Here is a 25,342-nt window from a genome sequence, read left to right as displayed (position 1 = left end):
TTTAAACTTGTAGCTTAGGGCAGCCAACTTTAAACAAATTCTTGTAAAAATTAAGATGAAAGAAAATTAGAAATGAAATAGATAGATATATTAGTAATAGCTTTTCCTGTATGTCTTCGAAACCGATTCATATCCACAGGATTAGAACTGGTTCTTACCCATACCCATAGCATTGTATTTTGTATTTTTCTACGAATACTAAAATTAAAATCATAAGATTGATACTAGTTTTGTTAGTTTCAAATTATGTATCTATTTTTTCCTTTGCTGATTTCATATAAAATTATAATAACAATAGTAAAATAAATATTTAACAATGTTCGTAAGTCCGTCTAAATTGTTAAGCTTCGTTTTTATGAATGATTTCATCCTTGTTGAAATAAGGAGAGGAAGAGAGAGTGAGTGAGAGAGAGAGAGATATATATATATATATAGAGAGAGAGACAGAGAGAGAGAGAGAGAGAGAGAGAGAGAGAGAGAGAGAGAGAGAGAGAGAGAGAGAGAGAGGTGAAAAGTTTAAATTAGTTCAACTTTTTATCTTTGTTAAGATATGTGTCCGACCAATGAATGTATAAGTATAGATGTATAATCAAAACAACTAACTGGCCCTATTAGTGTTTACTTTCTTTGTCTGCTAGAAAATATCCTTTAATTCTTTTGGAGGGACCTATGTTTATATTTGCGACACTATTAGCTAATACAAAATCAGGACAGGGTCATATAGCTTATGCCCCCTCGAATTACATTACATTAATGTTCGAACGTTTTTTTCCAAGTTATATAATATGAGTAAGAAGCCATACATTTGAAAATTTAAATTTTACATGACGATTCCTGTAACAGATAGGTACAATTCTGTACCTATACACAAAAGTAAATATGTCCATTTTTGGCATGTATCTATAATGTAAATCAAAACGATCATTTTTATAAAAAAAATTGTAATTTTTTTAGTAGCTGGCTCTTTTTGTTAATCTATACATGTTAGAATTATCCAATTAAATTCAAACTTAGATGATGATTCCTATAAAAGTAGCTACGATTTAGAAAGCGTAGCAAATCTATAATCGTTACCAGAAATTCTACGTCTGTACGTCCATTTAAAACATAGTTTTGCAAAAATTTATGTACAATTTTGTTTAGACTTTTTAATTCATATTCTGTTTCGTTAGTCCTTCCTTTTCTAACAATTAACGCTTAAATTCTACACATTTATTATATTCTATTATGGGATATTGTCATCCTTGTTTAAAGGCCATTTCAATGTTTTAACTAGGCCAGCCAAATTCTGAGTTTTTTTGCTAAACTTCCCAAATGTATATCTAAGAACTTAGGCCTTAAAAATGCTAACAGAAACTTGAATAGAAGTAGAAATTTTAGAAGCAAAGCTATTCTTTATTCAGGGCATGTATGTCCGTACATCCCTTCTTACTTTGATATAAGTACTAGCGGCTGCGCTTCTAACATTAAGGTGCTTAGGGAGAGGGAGAGAGAGAAAATGGCATAAAACCATACGTAGGCTTTAATATAAATATTAAATTAAAAGAACCGTTCCGTGATCAATTTGAAGCTTTCCCATCATGAAGAACCTAATCAGTTGAGAAGTTTTCAAAATCTTTAGCTACATCCAAAAAACCTTACTACTGTTATATGATAGAATAAATTATCTTTTTTGATAGTAATTAACCATCTATAAAATGATACATATAACAATCCCCCTTATTTTTAAATTAATTAAAGATAGATAAAGTTGGGTGTTATTTTTTTCTATTTACCTAACCCATGTGGGAGAACCAAACCTTGTATGATTTAAATCTGCAGCGTTAAAACCCTGCAAGGCTACCCAGTACCCAATATAACCTTACCTGATCTAAAATAATAAATAAAACAAAATACGAGAATGGGATGTACACCAATTCATCGGCCATTTCTTGTTGCTGCGCTACTTTGTATAGTTAATTATCGAATTGTATCGTTCTCCGCAGATATTAAAATAAAAATTATAAGATTTAAACCAGTCTTGTTAGCATTGACGGGCCATAGTCCCGGTTTAACAAAACTGGTATTACTTTTATTTAATATTTGTGAAAAATTGTCTATAATACGATACAATACATGATATTTTAGTATAATCAACGGTTCTGATCCAGCGGATATTAAATCGGTTTCTCAGCCATTCTAGAAAGTATAGTCCTTGTGAAAGTTTAATCTTATAGGTTGGAGTACGCGGCCAAATTTCAGAGGTTTTTTCTTTTCTTCAAACTTTAATTGTGTAAGAAGTAAGAACTTAATATAATATAACAAGGATGACAAAATTCATAAAAGCAAGGCTGTTAAATCGGACTGTAGGACAAACGAACATTAACACATGTTGAGTTTCAAATTTAGAATTGTATATAAATTGGAATGCAAAATTGCTAAAATACAGGATACTGTTAAAGGACAAACTTACATTTTTAGGACTTGATTATATATAGATGCTTTGCGTATAATATTACACCTTGGTGTCCTAGGAATCATTATAGGACAATAAATATTATACCTAATAAATCATCCCTAAATGTTACAGGAATTGTCATGCCAAATTTTTAATCGATAGGATTATTCTAACATGCTAAAAAATTAAATAAGAGCTTTTCATTATTGACAGAAGGACCAACCCTAATTATAGAAAAGCTTCGCTTTTTAAAAAGAAAAGTTTAATGATGATATAACTTTAAAGACTTAGTAGAAGTTTGGGTATTCGAAGGTTACTTTTATTCTAAAAGATTATTTTATTTTTTAGACCTATTTGGCTATCCTTGTATAAAAGTAACAGGATCTGTGTTTGTATGTATGTGTCTGTGTGTACCGAAGGATCTCGCTAATCGCTCAACCGATATGGACCTTCGTTACAATGAAGCTTCTCATAGGTCCCGAGATGATTCATAACTAGAATAACAACATCCATAAAAGTGAAGTAACAACCAGGGATCTAAAGGGATATGACAAGGGCTAATAAATTGTTGTATATCCCCATTGATGATAAAAAATACCCCCTTTTTTTAATGGTTGACACTCAAATTAACTAAGCAATCAAAATTTAATAAAAGTCCTCAAAGTTGATAATGTTAATAAGAAAACATTATTTTAAAATCCTTGAGGACCAGCGTAATAATCAGCCCATTGTCCCCTCCCTACCTGATTATTTCATTTTTACTATTTGACAATCCTATCATATAAAGTAGTAGGCGTCTGTCCTGAAGGATTTCGCAAATCGCTGAACCGATATGGATCCCCTTTACAATGTAGCTTCTCATGACGAAGGTCCTAATAGGTTTTATAACTAGAATAACAATATCCATAAAAGTGGAGTAACAACCAGGGATCTAAAGGGATAAGACAATAGCCGATAAATTAATTTACATCCCCATTGATGATACAAAAATTACCCCTTTTTTAGGGTTGACACTCAACTTAATGAACCAAGCAATCAAAATCTAATAAATTCCACAAAGTTGTTAAGCCAAAGAATAAAAATAAAATTAATATAACACTTTGGTGACTAGTGTAATAAGCACCCCATTGTCCCCTATCTCTTTGATTAAAAGGTTACTTATTCTAAAATATAAAAGTAACACGATCTTTGTCTGTAACGAAGGTCATCGCTAACCGCTGAACCAATAATTTTACAATATAGCTTCTTATAAGTCTGGGAAGGTTTATAGCTATTTTTGGGAAGGGTACGACCGTGGCTCAATACATAGCGCATCCGCTCGTCGGGTCGTCGTTCCTACTGCTGCTATGTCAGGTAATCGACATAAATAGTTAGAGTAGGAGAAATGCCTTGGCCCAAACCAGGCACAACTCACTGCCATGACTTCTCAAAGAAAGTTCGTGCATTCAAAGGGTTGGTTGTCTGATGGGCAAATGAACAATTTACAGCTTAATCATAGGGCTTAGGGTAGACAACCCATATCCCATATCCATAAAAGAGCCACATACAGAAACACTGACAAATTGTCAGCGGCCTATGCTCCCCCTGTGGAGTTGAAAGGGCTTGTTACTGTTACTGACGTACATACAGAAAACGTATTAGAGTAGATTTCGCTACAGATCAATAAAACATATTTTGTCTTTTACGATGAAAGAGTATATTTATCTATCAATAAATCTGTGACTAAGACATATTTTACAACAAAATTATAGGTTTTTAAAAGCAAAGCTTTTTTATAATAAGGCCTTGTCCGTCTGTACTAATTAATTAATACATGTTAGTATTGTCTTATCGAATCTAAATTGATGATTCCTACAACAGTTAGGTCCGATTTCGAGAGGATAGCAACTCTATAATCGTTACATAAAGTCCGTCTAAAACATGCAGATTTTTTTACAACAACTTTTCGTATGATATAAATACCCTTTTTATCTGATTTTTAGAAAAAATGATTCCTAGGACAACAAGGTACAATATTATAAGTTAGGCATCTCTATCCAAATCTTAAACAGTAAAAGTATTTCCTTTTACTGTTTTCTGTATTTATGCAATCTAGCAACAAATTCAAGAACAATTTTGTTTAGACTTATATAGATTAATATTCTGCCTATTAAGTTCGTTTGTCCTTCCTTCTGATTATAGAGCTTCGCTTTTATGGATGCTGTCATCTTTGTTTCTACGAGAAAATAATATGATTTCAAAATTAAATTGACAACGTATTTCTTTGAGATAAAGATCTTTAATCAACTTACAAATATCAAATTTGTGTACTCGCAATATCTTGGGAAAATGAACAGGGATCTAAAGGGATAAGACAATGGCCTATAAATTAATGTATGTACCCAATAATGATACTCAAAATTACATCTTCTAAACATCAAATTTATTGCTTGAAAAGTTTAAGCACTAGTATTTTTGAACCAGCTAATCAAAATTCAACGGACAGTATAAAACTTTGGGTACCAAAGTAATTTATAGTCCAATGTCTCTTCCCCCCTAGAAAAGATCAAGTTTTGCATAAGCTACAAAGGGGAATTTGATTTGAAAAGATTTAAGAACAGTAAAGTGTTACAAAATGATTTTAGATGGTTTATCCCTCCCAAAACCCATCTATTGCAATGAAAATACAAAATAAGGAAAAATGTAGAGAGGGGGTGATGCATGATGGTAGGCTTCCCAAAAATGGCCAAAAACCGTCCCAGGACCTATGAGAAGCTACACTGTAAAGGAGAATGATATAAGCAACATTAACAATTTTTGGAAGTGAAAATCAAGTGATCGTCCATTGTCTTATCCCTGCATTTACCAACGGAAATGTTACAAAATTTTGGGAGGAAGGGAACTTTAAACTGTTTATTACACTAGTCCCCAAAGTCTTATAATAATGTTTTTTTATTTGTTGGCTGAACAACCTCGAGGACTTTTGATTTTGATTCCTTGGTTCATTAAGTTAAGTGTCTAAACGTTTCACCTACTAAATTAAATCTACAGAAGGGGTCATTTTGTGTATGAACATTGGGGATGAACATCAGTATATTGGCCATTGTCTTATCCCTTTAGATCCTTGGGGAGGATGAGTGTTTTTGACGTCATGTAGGCGGTTTTGTGCATATATATTTTTTAGGAGCGTAGCTACTACTACCTTATAATCTTTACATATGAGCATTTAATATTTTTCTTTAAACAAGGATGGCAACATCCATAAAAGTGAAACGTTATGACAAACGGACATTAACACTTGTATAGTGTCGTAACTGAATAATCAGAATATAAATGTATAAGAGTCGAAAAACTGCTTGTTGAAAATGGACATACTTGATTATAGAGCTGTTTCGCTTATAATACTGTACTTTGTTGTCTCATGAATCAGTATAACAAAAATCAGATCAATCTAATAATTAAATCACATAAAATTTTGTTGTTAATAAGTAAAAAAAAATCAACTTGTTTAAAATGGACGTTCTGGTAATGATTATAGAATCATCCTGCAAAGTCTAAAATCGATAGAGCAATTTCAACATTCTAAATTAACGACAAAAGCTATCCGTTCTGGACGGATGTACGTACAGAAGAACGTATAGACCGACCCTAATTATAGAAAAGCTTCACTTTAAAAAATATAAAGCAAAATTTCTTATTTAACCTAATTCAAAGTTAGCAGACTGTATAAAGTATTCCTGTCAAGGCCTTTTTAAGGTAAAAAAGACTTATTTTCAATGTTATTTTCAGTTTGGAGTAAAAAGAATGTTGTTTAGTATTTTTTGCACCTTTAACCCTTACAGATCGGGGGGGGGGGGGGGGGGAGGCTGATTTAGATTTAGTTTTTTTCAATGTCATTTTTTTTGTAGGTAAGATAGAGAGCTGTGACTTCATGCCTTTTTAAGTTTAGTAATTATACGTCGGCAAGAGTTGATTTTATAAGGATTTCTGGTCTGTGTCGGTCGTGGTGTCCAGTCAAAGTCAGTTAGGTGGCATCAAAATTAGATAAAATTATTAAAAAAATCTTAATTTTTACATTATGATTTTTGTGTATGAGGTAGAGACCTAAAATTTTTTTGGGTGAATACTTGGATATCAATGAACATCTGAGAAAAGTGGTGTTATGACCGTTTGACCATTTGACCGCTCCATGACCGATTTTATGAGCGATTTTTTGTCCTTGAGTAATAATGAACTTCCGTGAATAGTAAAGTTATGACCGTTTGACCACTCCTTGACCACTCCTTGACCAATTTTTACTGATTTTCTATTTCCTACCTGTAGTTTTCAAGCTGCCAGCCGCCGAATTTCAAAACAGCTCTAGGCCAGCCAAATTTTTTATCTAGTCTTTTATTATGATAAGAAACAGATAAAAATATTAATTGGCGCCGCCAACCGCCGTTTTACTGCCGCAACCGCCGAAAATGGCTGTTTCTGTTATTTTCCGTTTTTCGACGATTTTTGTTATGAAAAATAAAAGTTTGTCCTAAAATTTGGTTATCCTAGCTTTAAAATTGGCCGCTCTACAGCTGTTTTAATATTAAGCGGCTGGCCGCTAAAAAGTGGCTAAGGAGCGGTCTGGCCGCTCTGACTAGAAAAGTAATTTTCTCTAATATTAAAATACACATGAACCACCAGAAAAAAATTTTACGTCTCTATCTCTAACAAGAGCCGAGATAGAGGGGGGGGGATCTAAATTAGCCCCCCCCCCCCCCCCGATCTATTAAGGTGGGAATTGGGGCCCGATCTGTAAGGGTTAATAATATTACCTGGATAAAGATGGATGTTTGGTGGGGCCAAAAATTATTGCATCAAAAATTTCAAGTAAAGTTTCATATTTGTGCCATTTATTTACTAGTATCTGTCATTTCATTAACATCTTATTCTTGCTGCGCTATTCAGAGGAAAATCTTTATTCACTTCTTTGAAGAGTTTCATCCTTGTTATATTTCAAAAGCCTCAAAAAATTTTTCCTAAGACAATGTCCTATAAGTTGCTGTATTTTTTCCAATGATGATTAACAAAATTACCACTTCTGTAGGTTAAAGAGTTAAAGACTCCCCCCCACTCTAACTATATACGTCACGCATCTGACATAGTAGCAGTGGGAACCATTTTTAACGTCTTTAGTTATGACGCGGTGTCGGACCGAGATTCGAACCTATCACCTTTCCGACGACGAGCGGATGCGCTACGTGTTGAGCCACGGTCGCGGGTTACTTCTGTAGGTTACAATTAATGTTTGAATCCGTTTGTACACTCAACTTAATGAATCAACCATTAACAGTTCCCAAAGTTGATAAGTCAATAAAAAGGTAATTATAAAACTTTGGGGACTAATGTAATAAACAGACTATTTTCCTTTCCATCTTTTTTTCAAATATGAATTGCTGTCTTATGACAATGTCATCCTTGTTTTATTTCAAAAACGTCTGAAACATCAAAACAAAAGTTTGATTGGATAATTTTGAGTTGAGCCGCCAGGAAATAACTTTTTTTTCATTTTCAAAGAACTTAATCTTATTCATTTAGGAAAGGAATTATTCAATTTGAAACTTTTATTTCTCTATTTTACTTTGTCCGTCAGTTAGTCTGTAATGCTTTAGGGAAAATGTAATTTTCTAGGCTGCTATTAAAGATACAGCTTAAATTTCAGTGAACATTCCTAAGATATATGTGCAACTAGTCTTACATTTTTTTTGACCGTCTAAAGAGGTATTTTTGTGCATCATCATTGAAAATTTACATCAATTTATTGTCTATTATTATTATTATTTGACAATAAAGTTCTCTTTTTAGGGATCTTAAAGAAAAAGACAATTAACGATAATTACCAATGCTAATAAACAAACTGCTACCTCTGGTAGATTAAATTATTGGTTGAAAAGTTTGGACACTTCTAATTTAAATCAACCTAAAAAAATATTCAAATTTTAAAGTTTTCAGCCAACAAAAAAAATAGCATGTTAATATGACTTAGGGGACCAGTGTAATTTTAATTCCAATAGCCCCTCCCTTCCCTCCTCACTTTTATTTGAGCAATGTCAGGGAGAGGGTGGACATTAGAATGTTTATAAAACTAGTCCCCAAAGTTTGATAAAATGTTCATATTTGTTGGATCAATAACTTTGGGGACTTTTATGGAATTTTGATTGGTTGGTTTATTAAGTTCAGTCATTAAACGTTTCAAACACTAATTCTAATCTACAGATGGGGTAATTTTGTGAATCATGATTGGCTTATCCCTTTAAATCCCTGCTCTATTTTAGCAATGCACTAAAGGCCATGTGTATGTAAAGCTTATAGAAAATGTAATTTTATAGGAAACCCATAAACACAAAATGGACTATTGGGGGTGCTTCAAAATTATATTACCAGCATGGCATTAAAACCGATTAATATCCAATGTATTAGATCCAGTTCTCAGTAGCCTTACTAAATAATCATGCAAAGCATTGTATTAAAGACTATTTTCCACGATTATTAAAATTAAAAGTCCGTAACTAGAGCTTTTATCATTATTTTTAGCATATAACAATTGACATGGTGATTCCTGTAAAAGATTTAGAAAATGTAGCAAATCTATAATTGTTAACATTATGTCTGTAGTCCATTTAAAACATGTTGATTTTAAATTTTCTTTTATAATTATTCTATTCATCTGATTTTGGAATACTGATTTCTATAAAAACAAGGTAAAATGAAGCATCTCTATAACTTGTCCTAAAAATGTAAGTATGGCCTTAGACAGTATCCAGTAATTAAGCAGTTTTGCAATAAATTTAATTAAAATATTGATTCAACTCTTACATTCATATTCTTTTTATTAATTTATGACACTCTACAAGTGTTATTTTTCATTTATCCTACCGTTTTAAAGCTTCGCTTTTATAAATGCTGTTATCCTTTTATATTTTTGTATCACTCTAGAAATAAAATATACTTACACATGAACATGTTTTAAACTCAATATATATATACACAGATACAATTTAAATAGATGCATACAATAAATTTAATATATTGATAGATAAAATATAAAATATAAATGAGATATTATTATCCATATATAAAAGTAACAGTATGTCTTTTTGTGTGCACCGAATGATCTCGCTAAGACCACCGCCCCTAAGAAAATACACCCTTAAAAACGGGTACATGGCAGATTTACCACTAGAAAAAATACAGTGATACTACCGTCATAAACACATTGATTTGACTGTCATAAACAAAGTTTTACTGTCAAATTCACATCTGCACTTTAACATTTTTCTAAAGAAACTCTACTACTAGGGGCGTAACCACTAAATTACATACTTACACAATATACATACTTTAAACTGTACTGTGAACTATATGTGGTTAAAAGCAGGGAGGGGGAGGGGGACATTGGTCTGTTTATTAAACTAGCCCCCAAAGTTTTAAAACACAGTTTTCTTATTCATTGCTAACAAACTATGGGGACTTTAGTTGAATTTTAATTGCCCGGTTCATTAAATTAAGTGTCCAAACATTTCAACCACTTATTGAAATCTATAGACATACATTTATATATTTTCATTGGGGATGCACATTAAATTATTGCCCATTGTCTTTTTCCTTCAGATCTCTCTGATAATACTTATGTGTATTCAGATATATTGCTTTTACATTACCTTCAAATTCAATGCTTCAATAGTTCAAAAGGACAGTATATGAAAATATTGTAAATATTCAATATTTTAAAAGGACAGTACATGTAAAAATTCTGAATATTAAATAATATAAAAGGACAGTAATTTCAAATATTCTGAATATTCAATTGTTAAAAGGTACAGTAATTTCATATGTTCTAATTATTCAATCGTTAAAAAGGACAATAGATTTAAATATTCAATAGTTAAAAAGGCGGTTCATTTAATGATTCTAAATATTCAATATTTGATAGTTCAAAAGAACAGTCCAAATCAAATATTCAATTGTTTAAAAGGACAGTATATTTGAATATTTTAAATGTTCAATAGTTCTAAAGGACAGTACATAGAAATATTCTAAATATTCAATAGTTTGAAAGGACAGTACATGCAAATGTTCAAAATATTTTAAAGTTTGTTACTGTTCGTTTGTCTGACTTTCTGATTTGTTAAGCTTTGCTTTTATGGATGATATTATCTATTTTTTTATAACTGCAATTTTGGATTGACCTAATTGGAATTAATTAAGATACAGATGTTATTTTTATTATTTATTTCTGTCATTTGCAAATAATTCTAAAGAAAATAAAAAATTCTAAATTCTAAAAATCAAGGATGACAACATCCATTAGTAGCAAAGAATAAAATTATCATGGATAAGAATTCGGATGGAGGATATTTAAAGATCATTTATCAAAATCAAGAATAGATTTATTGGAGAGAAAAAAATCATAAAACCTCATATATATTTTTATATCATATTTTGTATGATGACTGACAGACTAACGGTCAAAGTTAATTACATACTTGATGCTCAGAACAAAGGAAATTAATCTTGATACTATTAACCTCAAAACTTTGAAAACACCAAATATACAGAAAGACGAACTCTTCGAATTTAGAGTAGATTCGGTACTAGAAATATTTTAGAAAAACAGCAGCATATTTAGTCACCTTATACCAATAACGAAATAAATTTTTTTTAAATCACCAAACCTATACATTGTTTTCAACTGTCGTTGGAATGCAACATATAGTAAAATTGACGACCTCTATATTTGCCCCCTAAATATTTTTTATGATTTATTTCTTATGATACACAAAATTACTCTTTATGTAGCATAACATTACTGGCTTAATTGTTTGAACACTTGAAGCAAACAATCAATTTTCACTAAAGACCCCAAAGTTTTTAAGCCAACTAATAAGAAAACTTTGGGGACTAGTTTAATGTCCTGAATCTTTCAAAAATTAAAAAATGAATGTGTGTCTGATTGCTTGGTTTTGTTGCAATGTAATGTTGCTTTGTTGTGGCCAAACTTATCACCCAATGATAATAATCCATAAAAAAGATAACTTTATCTATCTTAGTAAGGGGTTTACATTAACTTTTCGTCTATTGTCTTATCCCTATGGTCCCTGGACAGAATCACAAAACCTCTGAATAGTTTGACACTGGGGATGAGTTATTACAATAGTCCCCAAAGTTTTATAATAACGCTTTCTCATTCATTTTCTTAACAACATTGTTGACTTTTATTGGATTTTGATTTGAGTTAGTTGAATAAGTTGAGTGTCATAGTGTTACAACCACTAATTGTAATCTACAGACGAGGTTATTTTGTGTATCATCATTGGGTATGTACATTAATCGGCCATTGTCTTATCCCCTTAGATCGCTGGGTGTTTCTAACATAAATATAAGATATTTTTTTAAATTATTGCAATAAAACTATTTTTTTTAATTGAAGACTCAGACAAAATCTAATTGATGTGCTCTAATAGGTTTCAATATGAAAATTTAGAAGCATGACGTCATACAATACAAATGAAGTTGCTGCGGCTGGCAGCTGCCAAGTACAGCTGCCATCCCCAAAATTTATGTTTTGATATTTCTAATAAAAAAATAGTGTTCTTCTAGCTTTAATAATAATAAAATTACAGCCATTTGAAATTTTTTAAAAAGCAGAGATTTACGTTGTAAAATATAAAAGATTATATTGCTGGATATCCGGTATCCAGCGAGATATTGAATATTGCCGGAAATCCGGCCAGACCTTAATATATACCAGTAACCAATATATAAAACAGTGGACAAGAATGGTATTTCCTAATTATATGTTAATAGTGTTTTAAGGATGATTTATATATAATTTTACCATATTGATAGTGATAAATATGATATTTTTTTTCAAATTCAGAGAGAAATGGACACTGTAGTGGAAAATCAATCAAAATTAGATTTTTTTTTATGGAGCACTCTTTTCCCTGAAAAAAATTGGTTTTAAGATTCCTGACTTTTAAATTTGTCCTTTTAAATATGAGTGACAACCCGCAACCATGGCTCAACATGTAGCACAACTGCTCGTTGTCAGGATGGTGATAGGTTTGAATCTCAGTTTGACACCGCCTCATAACTAAAGACATTAAAAATGGTTCCCATTGCTACTATGTCATATGCACAACATAAATAGTTAGAGTACGGGGAATGCCATGGCCCAAAACAGACACAACTCATTACCATGCACAGGTAGGTCTTCTCAGACAAAGGTCGTTCAAGGGTTAGTTGTCTGGGGGTGTTGATACCCTAAACAATTGAGCGTATTACACTGCAATTTAAAATGCAGTGTATGTTCAATGGTGACGTGGAGAGGACTTGTGCCTGAAGCATCACCACGCCCCTAGAGTCAAAAGAAAAAAAAATAAGAGTAATACATTAAAAATAATATCATCTTTTAAAATTATTTTCACTTGCACTTTTCCTAATCTCACAAATTCTTCTATGTTCTTTGAAAGGATAAGAAACCCATAGCCTAGGAAATTTAAGATTTGGATAAAAGAAAAAAATTTATCATTGACCTATCCTTTTATTTCTGATATATTTCAGAAAATTTTTCTTAGCTTAAAATAAATAACTGTCCATTAATCTTAATTTTAAACAAAATTTCTAAGGAATTTTATGTGATTAATCCTGCCAAGATTAATTATGAATAATCATAATACACTTAAATTTGAGATCTAATAATTGCAAAAATTTTAAAGACTAATCAATTTAACTTAAAATACTTGCTGTTCAAGTGAAGTAAAAATAACAATAAATATAATGATAATAGGTTTTGACTAAAGTGTGTATGTATTTAAGTTCTATTGAAATTTCATTATTACATTTCACACTAGGGTCCTTGATTTTATTGCTAGGTGCATTTAAAATAACATAAAATTTAGCCATTTAAATTTTGATAGATTATAAATCTTTAATATGATACATAGCAGTAAAGAATGTGGGGTAAAATAAATTTATATGAATTTATAAAAATAATGATTCTTATGATTAACATCATCGTTAAAAATTGGCATTATTAATCATATCTAATTTGTTTGAATATAAATGACCTGTTTAAGAAAGGCATGTTAATATGGACATATAAATTTGTTCCAATTTATTAAAAGTCGAAATTAAATTAGGGGTATAATCTTAATATAGATGAATATGATTTTAATATTTCACAAAAATATTATTCCTATGATATGATAATTTACAAATTATACAGCATGTAATCCCAAGAAAAATTATTTATTTCAAATTTGAAATCCTGCTCATGTGACTAAAATAAGACTTTAAATATTTATTATCAATCTGAAAATTGGCTGTATAGATTCCTTTTTCATTAAGATTTTCTGTAAAAATTAACAAAATAAAATGTATTATAACATTTTCTGATGGTAAAACAGACTAGTTTGATAAATCACCACTCCTAATGCATAAATTTTTCATATGATTAATATTGATGTATTGACTTTTTAAGTATGAACTAAGTTAGTTGGTCATTACAACTTTGAAAAGAAGGTAAGAAATATTAGTAATATTAAACCTTAGGCACCTAAATAACATGTGTCACTTTAATGTTATCTAAATAACTGTTATTTACGGAAAGATTTTTATTATGAATAAATAAATGATCCCTATTTTTAGGTTAACAATGTTCAAATTTCTGCTGTTCTTAGCATTCTCATTGGCAAATTCTCAGGAACAAAAATCTGATAATTCTTTCATCATATTTATCCCTTTCAATTTATTGATTCTTGGATCTACTGCAGTTCACGGTAAAATATTGCTGGTAAGCAATATTTCCACAAATCTATAAATTTTAAAGGCTGCTAGCTGCCAAATGGCTGAACGTACAGATCATACCCGCACACCATTTTAAGCGGCATAAGAAGGCCTACAAATAATCTGAAATAGCAATTATGTAGATCCAATTATGCACAGGGAAAGCTTCAATGAAGAAAAAACCGTGTAAAATAGGTCTTTTTCGCGCATTTCTCTGCACTGCGAGATAATTATGCATTATTGATTTATGGCTATTCCAGATTATTTGTAGGCCTTTGTATGCTGCTTAAAACAGTGTGTGGGCATGATCTGTACGTTCAGCCGTTTGGTAGCTAGCAGCCTTTAAAATTCCTAGATTTTTAGAAATATTGCTTACCAGCAATATTTTACCATGAACTGCAGTAGATCCTGATTCTTAAATTAAGATAAGTATGTTACTAATGTCCTAGATAACTTTTCTATGTCTATTATGCAAGAAATACTTTTACTTGCATCTGTTTTCATCATGAAATTGAAGATCTCTTAGGGTAAGTGGGTAGATCTTCTTCTAAAGGCACTATTAGTCTGTTACTCAGGTTGCCTGTACTTATTCTTTTGTAATGTAATAAAGAATGCTTGAATAGTGGTATCATGTGTCATGCTCACAAAAATAGCAAAAAAATACAGCCAAATCAAGTAAAACTGGACATTCATTTTTCAATTTGGACTAGTAGATAGAACTTTGGTTCATAGTTTCAGAAAGAAAGTCTTGTAAAAAAATTTTAATTATCAAATTTTGTTTGAAGGTCAAGTATGCACAATATGAGGTAATTTGACTATTTCCAGCATTTTGGAAAGATCAAAAGATCTTTTATTAGAACAACGATCAATATCAAACTTATGAATGTATTACATCCTTTTGACCTGATACACACTCATAACTAAGATTTTGCTTTCAGAAACAACAGTTTTTGTTATCTTCTGTAACTGATTTAGTTCAGATTGGAGATGGCTTTAATCAGGTAATTTTAACTAAATTATATTCATCTCATATTCATATTTGAGCTCACACCGAATAACTGTGAGTTAAATGTAATATTTGATGATGATTGAAGATATTTTTCTAATTGCCTCAACAAATCTTATTAAAGCAACATACTTTCAAAATTTGATTGCAAAAGTTATGTAGTTATAGTAAAGAAAGTTGTACAAATTATTATTTGGATACACAATTATAAAAATATGACACATGAGTACTTTTCTTGGCCATTCAGAGAATAAAAACATATCTGAAATATCTAAAAACAAAAATAATAATTTTTATAATTTCTATTCTTTAATTTATCTTATCATCAATATATTTATAAGATGAGTTGCAGCTTTAAGTGTATAAGGGAACCAGGATGTGATGGATTCACTTTAACAGTAAGAATTGTTGTTGGATTTTTTAAAAAGTTTTAGATTTTGTAAAATGCTTCACAAGACATTTAATCCTGATTATATGTAAGGATTTTAGTTAAACATGAATGTAATATATAAATCTACATATTGTAAAGAGAAGTTCTATAGCCAAAACTAAATTTTTTTTAATTACTATACCATTAGAAACCTGGGTATTATACAATGGAAAGATTGAACCAAAATTATATTAAAGATAATTAAATTCATAGCTAAATTTAAATATTTATCAATAAAAAAGGTCTCAGAAAATGCATATTTTGCGGGCAATCTTAGTGGCTATGCACCTTATAAGGTTATGTGAAGTTGGGTTGTGTTCTAATTTATTTTTAATGAAGTCTTCAGAAGCAGCTGAAACAGGAAGGTGTCAGTTAAAAACAATATTTTGTGGAGGAGCTGATCCTGCAAAAGTCACAGAACCAATCTTCAGCAAAGATTGCAGAAGCAGTAAGTTTCTTTCCTTAAAAGCAGATTAAAAGTTAATGAAGCCTTTCTTCTGAAGTTTTAGTAAAACTAGGTACAATGATTTTTTTTGTTAAAGAATAAAAGTTGTTACACTCTTATATTTTCTCCATAGTTAGTTTTAGAAGCAGGTAAAATTGTAAAAACCTAGTTTTGTAAATTTAATGTAACATATTCTATATAGTTAGTTATACATTATAATACTAATAAAATTATCCTCACAAATGTTTCATAAAAGCTTAACTGACCTATTTAACATCAAGAGAAAGATTAAGATTTTTGAAAATTTATGCATGAATTTTCATTCCATTGATTACCTGGCATTGTTTTTTAGATATGTTTTATGAAAGTCTTTCAATCAAAGGTGGTAGATATAGGAAGTTTGAAGCTTTAAAGGGGTAGTTTCACGAAATGCATTTAAACTTAATTTAGTGAACCGCATATTTTATCCTGGTTAAATGGTTAAACTACATTTATATGGCATATATTTGAAAAAATTTCAATTTTCTACCACATAGTTTTTAAAATGTCAAGACTTGAAAATCGTCTTTTTAAATTGCATATATCACAAAAAAGACAATTTTAAGGTCTTGATATTTTAAAAACTACGTGGTAGAAAATTGAATTCATTTCAAATATATGCCATATAAATGTAGTTTACCCATTTAACCAGGATAAAATATGCGGTTCACTAAATTAAGTTCAAATGCATTTCGTGAAACTACCCCTTTAATAATCTTAAGAATGCATATTTTAATTTCTTTATTGTTACAGGAATAATAACTGTAGGTGACCATCTGTTTGCTGTAGACACCTGGTCAGATCAGGGTTATATCCAAGAGGTTGGTAACTAACTTGTGGTTAGTTTTGAAATTTCTCTTCTTGATAATTCATAGTAATTTCAATAGCATGAACTAATACATGTATTTTCTTTTTTCAGTCTAATATGTACAGATCTCGAACATTTTATTCTTTGGAGGAGCCAGATACTAAGCTGAAAGTTGGAAAGTAAGTTAAAAATAATTATTGCAAACTGTGTTTTATTTAAATGTAGAGTCTCAAATACATTTAAGTAAAAGTGGTAAAAAATTTTAGCCTTCCAAATAACTCCTAAAACAAAGCATGAGAAATCATTACAACTGAAATTGTTGAATATTAAAGAAAGAAAATTTCACAAAGAAAAATCCTTGGAGGAACCATTTGACATTTTTAAGGTTGCAAGTTTATTTTGCACTTTTTTATGTTTAATGTCATATTTCAGAGAGGGATGGATGATTGAGGGGAACAGTGGTAATGTTTATTATTGAAAAATAATTATAAATATTCTTTGAAATATATTAAAGGTAAAAAAAACTAGTGCACATATATATTTATATTTTTAAAAATATTTAGCCTTATTTGCATCAAATCAACTCATAAACTTTCCTGAATATGCTACCCCAAGTTCAAAGAAATCTTGTGCTTCTGTAACTGCTAAGTTTTCTGGTAAACATTTTTTTTATTTTTAGGATGGAAAAATTTTAATTGCAATAAAGCCAAATTTTTAAATTGCTTTAACATGAATGAATTACATAATTATCTTTATATTTTGAAATTGAATAATAAGCATTATCTTCTTAGAAATTTTTTTTTTCAATTTTGTATCCCTCCCCCCCCCCTCGACTACCGACGAACAACTATTTTAGGTTAGGTTAGGTTTTAGGCTATATAGGGAGCCAAGCACTGCGGCTAGGCAGGCTAGGGGCCGAGCGCTGCGGCTAGGCAGGCAATGGGGCCGAGTGCTGCGGCTAGGCAGGCTAGGGAGCTGAGCGCTGCGACCAGAGTTTATAGTTTGCTATTGGGGAGGGGGGGGGGGGGGATACTCAAATTTTTAATATTGAAAAAAAAATTTCTAAGAGGATAATACCGAATAAAATGTATGTTTTAATCAATAATAATGTGTTTAGTTGACTGTAGTTTTTCTGATGTCAGTTTTTTGGTACAGTAAGTAAAGGGGGTATGGTGTTAGTCTGAATGTTACAAGGATTTCATAAACTTCTTGTAAGGTCAAGGAATGTTACAAATAGAAAATAGAAATCCATAGAAAACATAATCTAAAAAAAAAGTTGCCAATTTAACTCCATGGTTATGGTGTGAACCAATATGCCTGCTAGATCTTGTCAATTATTAAAGATTAAGATTATATATTGTTCTTTTTATAAAAATGGTTTTAATTACTAAGAGTTAATACTTGATAATATATACATACTTTTCTTATCCAAGGAGGGAGGTGGCAGGACAGCTGATTATAAATACTATTCCAATGTCGATGAGTGTTATCTTTTCTGCAAGAACAATGATAAATGTTTAGCCTGGTTGTTTAAACCAGATAATGGCAACAGTAAGTACATTTTTATTTGAAAGAGTGCTAGTTTCTAAATTGAACGGATATAAAAGTTTAAGTTAAAATTACAGTTTTCAAACCTGGTTTCATAGTTTACACTTTGCACTAAAATATCATACAAACAAAACCTACAAAGAATATTTAACCCTTAATGGTCAGGGGGGGGCACAGTGGGTTTTTTGGCTGATTTGGGGATTTTTTAACTTTATGAGTCACAAATGCCAACAAAAGCTTATTCTATGTAAAAATAAAGTTAAAACCTTTCATATACAGGTTATAGCTTATGTAATATAACATATTATATACATATTATTGTGATTTTAATAAGAAAAATGTCCCTAGAACTAATCTACTCATATGGGTAAAAATTCGAAATTTCTTATATTATTCTGTTAAAAAGAAAAAGTTTTTTAACATCGACTTAGACCTCAATTAAAGCTTTTGGAGAGTTTTTAAGATGTACATATATAATTAATATACATATTATATGCTTTCAATAAAAAGTATACAGGGCTCGACAGCAGCTCAGAAAATCATATGAACTGTTCTACCTTATCCCTGAGATGAATAAGATGTTGAGATTTTGGATCTAGTGCAGTTAAAAGTAAAATGTTGCTAGACGTGATATTTTAACCCATTTTGATGCTTTAAAAGATCTTTGATAAGAGGGATTGTCATACTTGGGTCAGGTTTGACCTTTTAGTTGATATTTAAAATTGTAAAAGGTTTGCCTGAGGTATACAGGCTGCCAAGCCCTTTTACAATGTCCTTAAAAATTATCCTGTAATTATTCAGTTTTTCAACAAATTTACTTACAATTCTGTTAAACTTTTATACATTTATGTTCTGATTATTTAGTTATGACAATTTATAAGTGTTAATGTTCGTTTGTCCCACCGTTTCAGAGCTTTGCTTTAATGGATGTTGTCATTCTTGTTATTTTCAAATTTTAATAGTTGGATGGAGAGTTTAAGTAATACCTACAGTAAATGAATGTGGATTCATGGACTAGTATTAAATTTAGAAACCAAGGCCATTGAAAGGAAAGAACAATATTAATCAAGTATTTTAAACAGAGTTAAACAAGTTAAAGGACTGACATAAAAAATAGTGGCTTATAAATAAAATTTAATTCAAATGTTTCAGAAAAACAGAAAGGAAGACATACACCTATTTATAAAAATTGAGCAGCTTTGTTCCTAAAACAATTAATAATAATTATTGTATATATATTTTCAGTATATCCTATAATATAAAGCTTTTTTGTGTGTAGCGAAGGATCTCACTCACCACTGAACTGATATCGTTCTTCTTTAGAGGGAAGCTTCTTATAGGATGGTTTTAGGCTATTTCATTTTTATTGTTTTAAGCTATTTTTCTCTAATTCTATATCCCTTCGAATACCCTAGATGCTAGGGGCTCAGACGTTAGTTTCACATAGTGTAGATTACCATCAATGAGGTAAATCTTTACTCTCTCCCCCCCAAAAAAAGAGCTGTCTTTCTAAAATTACAGCGAAGCTTTTCTATAATTAGGGTCTGTCCGTACGTCCCTGCGTCCGTAACGTTAGCTTTTTCGTTAACTTAGGCATGTTAGAATTGGTCTATTGATTCCTGTATTAGTTCTGTACGATTTGGAAAGCGTATCAACCCTATAATCATTACCAGAATGTCCATACGTTTATGTTGAATTTTAACTTATATTATAAGTACAATATTATAAGCGAAGCATCTTTATAATCAATTCCTTACAATGTCCGTATATCCTTAAACAGTATTTTATATTTAAGAACTTTTGCAACAAATTTAGGCAAAATTTTGTCAAGACTTATTTATATACACGGTATTTCAGAAAAAACTGCGTTTTCCGTTTTTCCGACACAACCATATGGAATAAAGAAAAAACGATTATATGTCCTTATTCTCTGTAAAAAAGTACATCAAATTTATAAAAGATGTTTTTCATTATCTCTAAAAATACGGCCTCTATGATAGGTACATAGTTTCCAAAAATGCTTTATGTGAAAAATATTGTGCAAGAAAAATTAAAATAACTCTTCTGTTATGTATAAAAAAAATCGTAGAATTTCAATATTAAGTTAGAAAAAGGTATAAGAAAAGTACCTTAATGAGTTTTAAAGGTGACATGTTTTTTAGCTCCTCACAAAAGCATTTTTAAGAAACTGCAATTTGTCAATTTTTCACATTTCTTGATTGTGATGCATTTGTAGTAAAAGAATCTTCTTTAAAAACGTAGGTTATAGTAAAAGGAAAAAAACTCCTTTTTATTTGACAAAAAAATCTCTAAAGACAAAAATGTTACTGAAGTTTGAATTTTTTTTATTAAAGCATTTAATTACAAATTATGGATAAATTATGAGTTTATATCTTAACCTGTCAATCAAATTAAAGGATTATAGGAATAAATGAAAGGTGGGGATTTACGAACATGAGCAATTTTTAAGGTCATGTTTCTTAAGTATACAACAAGAAAAACTGAATATTTGTTTTCAGTGAGAGAATTTTAAAAGGAATTTTTAGTGTAATTGGTAGAAAATCGTATTGGCCGTATTAAGATGTTGTTTTCAAGTAAATAAATTTTTGAAAACCAACCTTAAGGCACAAAATTCTACCAGAAAAAAGCATCATACGCATCTTTTGAAATATTTATGCTTTAAAATGCGCCGTTATTTTCAGAGATATTAACAATTTCGATGCATATTTTTATAGAGAATTATTTATTAATAAAGCCTTCTACCCTCTGTTTTTGAAGCTGAATTTCTAATTTCGGGCTATTTGGTGCCCAGAATTATGAACTAATCTTGAATTATGAATACTTGAATTTAATCAGGGCCTAAATAACTTTTCGCACCTCGTAGCCCCAAGTTAGAAAAACCTTTAAACGTAAAAAATACATGTTATTTTAAGATGCAATTTGAGGTGTTCTTGGATTTTAAATTACAGATTTATGACAACATTTCTTATTTTTCTTGACATTTTAAAGTAGAAACATCTGTCTATATCAATGATATATTGTTACATATCATTTAATTAGACATTAATTAGATAATATAAATATTTTTTTTCCAGAATGTGTTCTTCTAAATTACTATGATGAAATGTATAAGTATCCTAAGAGAATATCAGGTTACAAATATTGTGCTAAACTTGAACCATTAACTACTGCTACCATATCTACCAAATCTGTTTCTACTGTAACCAGTTCACCAATAACATCTACAATAACAACAACAAAAACTACTACTACAACGAAAACTCCACTGCCATATTGTCCAAGTAATGATATTAAATTTACAAAATAAATTTACAATATCAACTTAGGGAATTAAAAAATCTCTAGATTATTTAATAAAAGCAATAATGATAACACTTTTTTAGGTGGTTGGATTAGAAATCCAGATGCAGGTAATAATATTATGTTAAAGATGGATCCTACTACTGCTATGTCAGGTAGGCGACATAACTAGTTAGATTATGGTGAATGTCTTGGACCATAAACATGTACAGTTCATTACAATGTACAGTTGGGACTTCCAAGACAAAGGTTATGCTATAAAATGGTTGTTTGTTTGTTGGATGTTACTTAACATAATATCCACTAGTGGTTAATACAGTGGTGCATCCCATCACAAGTGGTTGATGCCCTTGGGATCTCTAGTTGAAAAAAGAATCCTGCTGCTATTAGAAAATAGGTCAAACTGACCACAATCATTTTCAATGATTCAAATGATAGAATACTTTTTGTAGGACTTTGTTATGTAATGATTGAGAATGACTTGACATGGGATCAAGCTGGGAATGCTTGCAGGTTGTTCTTTTTTTTCTTTATTCCACAGGTCTTTGCAAAGTTTTTTTGTTATGTTTGAAATCTACATAGTATAGAAGTATACCATTTATTGATTATTTTTCATATTCTTAAAAATTCACCATTAACATCTAATAATAAAACCCATAAATGTAATATAACATGTGGCCCATTTGCTTGTCATCATGTTTAAACCTATGGAGAAATTGTGATGTTCATAGATATGGCTTAATGTTTTTATTAACTTTACATTAGAGTTTGAGATTTGTAGTTTTCATAACATTATAAACATTAATTTAGCTTAATTTACAATTTGATTTTAAAACTTCCCTGAAAATCCAAGGTTTCTACAAATTTCATTCAATTTATTACTATTAACCATTTACCCTTGACAAAATATGCATCAAAAAAAGTTTTCCAAACAGGTTGATTTTTAAAATACAAATATTTTGTTTCAACAAAATAACTTTATATGCTGGTAGGTAGCTGCCAAAAGGCAGGCAGAACATTCTTTGTTCACTAACTAATAGAACTACAATCTAATGCTCTAAAAATTCTGGAATATCCAATTACCAAAAAGAAACACAGGATGTGCACAACACAAAAAAAATGCTAGAATTGTTATTCTTTTAAGTTAAAAGTAAATAAATATTCGATGTTTTTTAAAACTTTCTGATTCAATCTAATATTAAGACATAGACTGTTTGGCAGCAAGCTGTATTCAAAGTTATTATATAAAAACAATTTTCTTGTACTTGAGCTTCTTTTATATTACATGAAGAAATGAGGATGAAGAAGCTGATTTGGCTTATATCAGAAACCAACAAGAACAAGAATTCATCATAACAAGTAAGTATTTTTAAATATTCAATGATAGCTAAAAACTTCAGTGTTTGCCCTATATCAACAAATATATTATATTATTATTATATTATTCTTTATATAAAGTAGTAAGTTACACTATAATTTACTATGTTATTATATATATAAACACAGTTTATTTCTTTAACTTTTTATTGATGGAATACAATTGTTTTACTATTAAATAGATCATCAGTTCCAATTAAGATGTATAAAATAAGAGTTAAAAAATATATGTCCTTGCATTTTGAATCCTTTTGTATGTCTGTACTTCTGTTATACTTCTGTTATACTGGAGGAAATGGTATTTACTCAGCTACTATCAAAACTAGATGTCTGATTTTTACACATTCCTATCATGAAACAGAGTTAAGAATATAACATCTTTTGTGTGTTTTCTTTAAACAGCTTTTTACCAGCCTTTTTCTCTTTGTATAATTTCACCTATCTTTCTCCTAATTGACCAGACTTATAAATAACAATGTTAATTTTATGTGGGAACTTACTTATACTAAAACTCAAGTAATAAACGTGTCTGAGGCGCCTAACTAAATTAGCTGCAAATTGAATAAAAGGTTTTGTTGCGATATCAATGATATCTTTACTAGGTTTAGGTTTACAACTAGTAATTAATTGAAAAACTTGGATTTCATCTAGGGGTAGAATGTATACACTATATTCAATTCTGGGGTGTAATTATTCTTTATAATGTGTAGTGGTGTGGGGTATCTCAGCAAGCATGGTTAAATTTCAAAAAGGAATGTTCAATGTATTTGCTATTTCTTTTTGTCTGTGATCTTAAACCTATCTAACTCTAAATATTTAATTTCATTAGAAAATTAGGACTTACCTAAAATTGGTTAGCTGCCCTCTTATCATTCTATTCCTTGTTTATGTCTGCAGGATCCCCCCCCCCCCAATTAATTTCTATATTTGCATAAAATCATGCTTTCCAACTCATATTATAAAAAATTTCCAAGTATGACTTCATGTTTCTAAGAGTTTTAAATTTTTTTAAAACTACGATATAGAATTATCAATTCATTCTTCCACAAGTCTGTATCAAACTATTTGATTTTTTAGATTTTCTGCAGACCAGATCTTGTCCTGGTTTATACTTGTACAATAAATGCGGGGTTTGGATTGGACTAAAAAATACTGTGGGAGATAATAAAAATTATGAATGGTCTGCTAAGTTTCCAGGTAATTAAATGAACAATGGGAAAGAAATTAATAATCTCTCAAAATTTAAACCAGGTGTAATGTCCAAATTAGAATTATCATAATTTTTTTGTCAATTCAAGTTCAAGTAATAATTACCTTGCAAGTAGTACAGCTACTCAATGTGAATGTTTGTCAATGAGTCATTCTGTTCTATTTAAGTTACTTATATTAATTGGATACCTGGAGAACCTAGTGAAGATGTGGAAAGATGTGGAACCCAACAAGTTAGAAGTTTTATTTATGTTTGTTAAAAAATTGACAGTCCTTTTGTCTATCTGATATGATATTCTTTTCTCTCTGAGAAACCTGATTATTTAGAGTTGAATCTTTAATGCCTTATATATTACAGGCATTTTCAGAAATGCCAAATTTATTTTTTAAACCTACTTGATAATAGTAATTAAACTACAAATTATACTATCTGTAAATCCTAACTAAATATATTAAACTGCAAACCAAAAAGATAGGCAAATCTGAATTTTCAGAATAGCAGCTTTATTATTCATTTAGGATGATTTTACTGTAATATGAAATGTAAATACACCGTTAATTTTTCATCAATCAGCACCAATGATGCACAAGATCTCAAAATAGCGTTTAAGGGAAAAACTAGTGAACCAAAAAGATATGTAAATCCAAAACAAATCAACAGAAAAGTGATTTTTTTTTCACTTTTCTTCTCTTTTAAAGATTGATTCTGATAAATTAATGGTTTTTAAAGGGATTTATGCATTAGTTATTATGAAAGATTGTATAGGGTAGAAATTAATCAATGGTGGAAACTTGTAACCAAAAGAGACATCTACATTTCATATTTACAGAAAAATTATCAAAATTGAATAATAAAGCTGCTATTCTGAAAATTTTAATTTGCCTATTTTTTTTGGTTCACAGTTTATTTCATTGCACAC

General features: G+C 30.1%; 1 protein-coding gene across 1 annotated transcript in view; it reads left to right on the top strand.

Moving 5' to 3' along the window:
• Window positions 1-25,342, top strand: part of LOC145327611 (uncharacterized) — a 42,728-nt gene that overhangs the window by 12,342 nt on the left and 5,044 nt on the right. The window contains exons 3-18 of the mRNA XM_080171150.1: window positions 15,025-15,045; window positions 15,178-15,240; window positions 15,587-15,643; window positions 16,015-16,123; window positions 16,913-16,980; window positions 17,079-17,146; window positions 17,400-17,428; window positions 17,531-17,623; window positions 18,085-18,116; window positions 18,401-18,518; window positions 21,611-21,817; window positions 21,920-21,946; window positions 22,289-22,349; window positions 23,128-23,195; window positions 24,291-24,410; window positions 24,591-24,655. Coding sequence (XP_080027276.1) covers window positions 15,025-15,045; window positions 15,178-15,240; window positions 15,587-15,643; window positions 16,015-16,123; window positions 16,913-16,980; window positions 17,079-17,146; window positions 17,400-17,428; window positions 17,531-17,623; window positions 18,085-18,116; window positions 18,401-18,518; window positions 21,611-21,817; window positions 21,920-21,946; window positions 22,289-22,349; window positions 23,128-23,195; window positions 24,291-24,410; window positions 24,591-24,655 — 1,206 coding nt within the window. The remainder of the gene's footprint in view (window positions 1-15,024; window positions 15,046-15,177; window positions 15,241-15,586; window positions 15,644-16,014; window positions 16,124-16,912; window positions 16,981-17,078; window positions 17,147-17,399; window positions 17,429-17,530; window positions 17,624-18,084; window positions 18,117-18,400; window positions 18,519-21,610; window positions 21,818-21,919; window positions 21,947-22,288; window positions 22,350-23,127; window positions 23,196-24,290; window positions 24,411-24,590; window positions 24,656-25,342) is intronic.

The sequence above is a fragment of the Acartia tonsa genome, chromosome 9 (assembly GCF_053477335.1).
Source record: "Acartia tonsa isolate MP-2025a chromosome 9, ASM5347733v1, whole genome shotgun sequence".
In the NCBI taxonomy this organism is placed as follows: domain Eukaryota; kingdom Metazoa; phylum Arthropoda; class Copepoda; order Calanoida; family Acartiidae; genus Acartia; species Acartia tonsa.
Note: the sequence above shows the minus strand (reverse complement) of the source record. Positions and strands in the feature narration are given on the sequence as shown.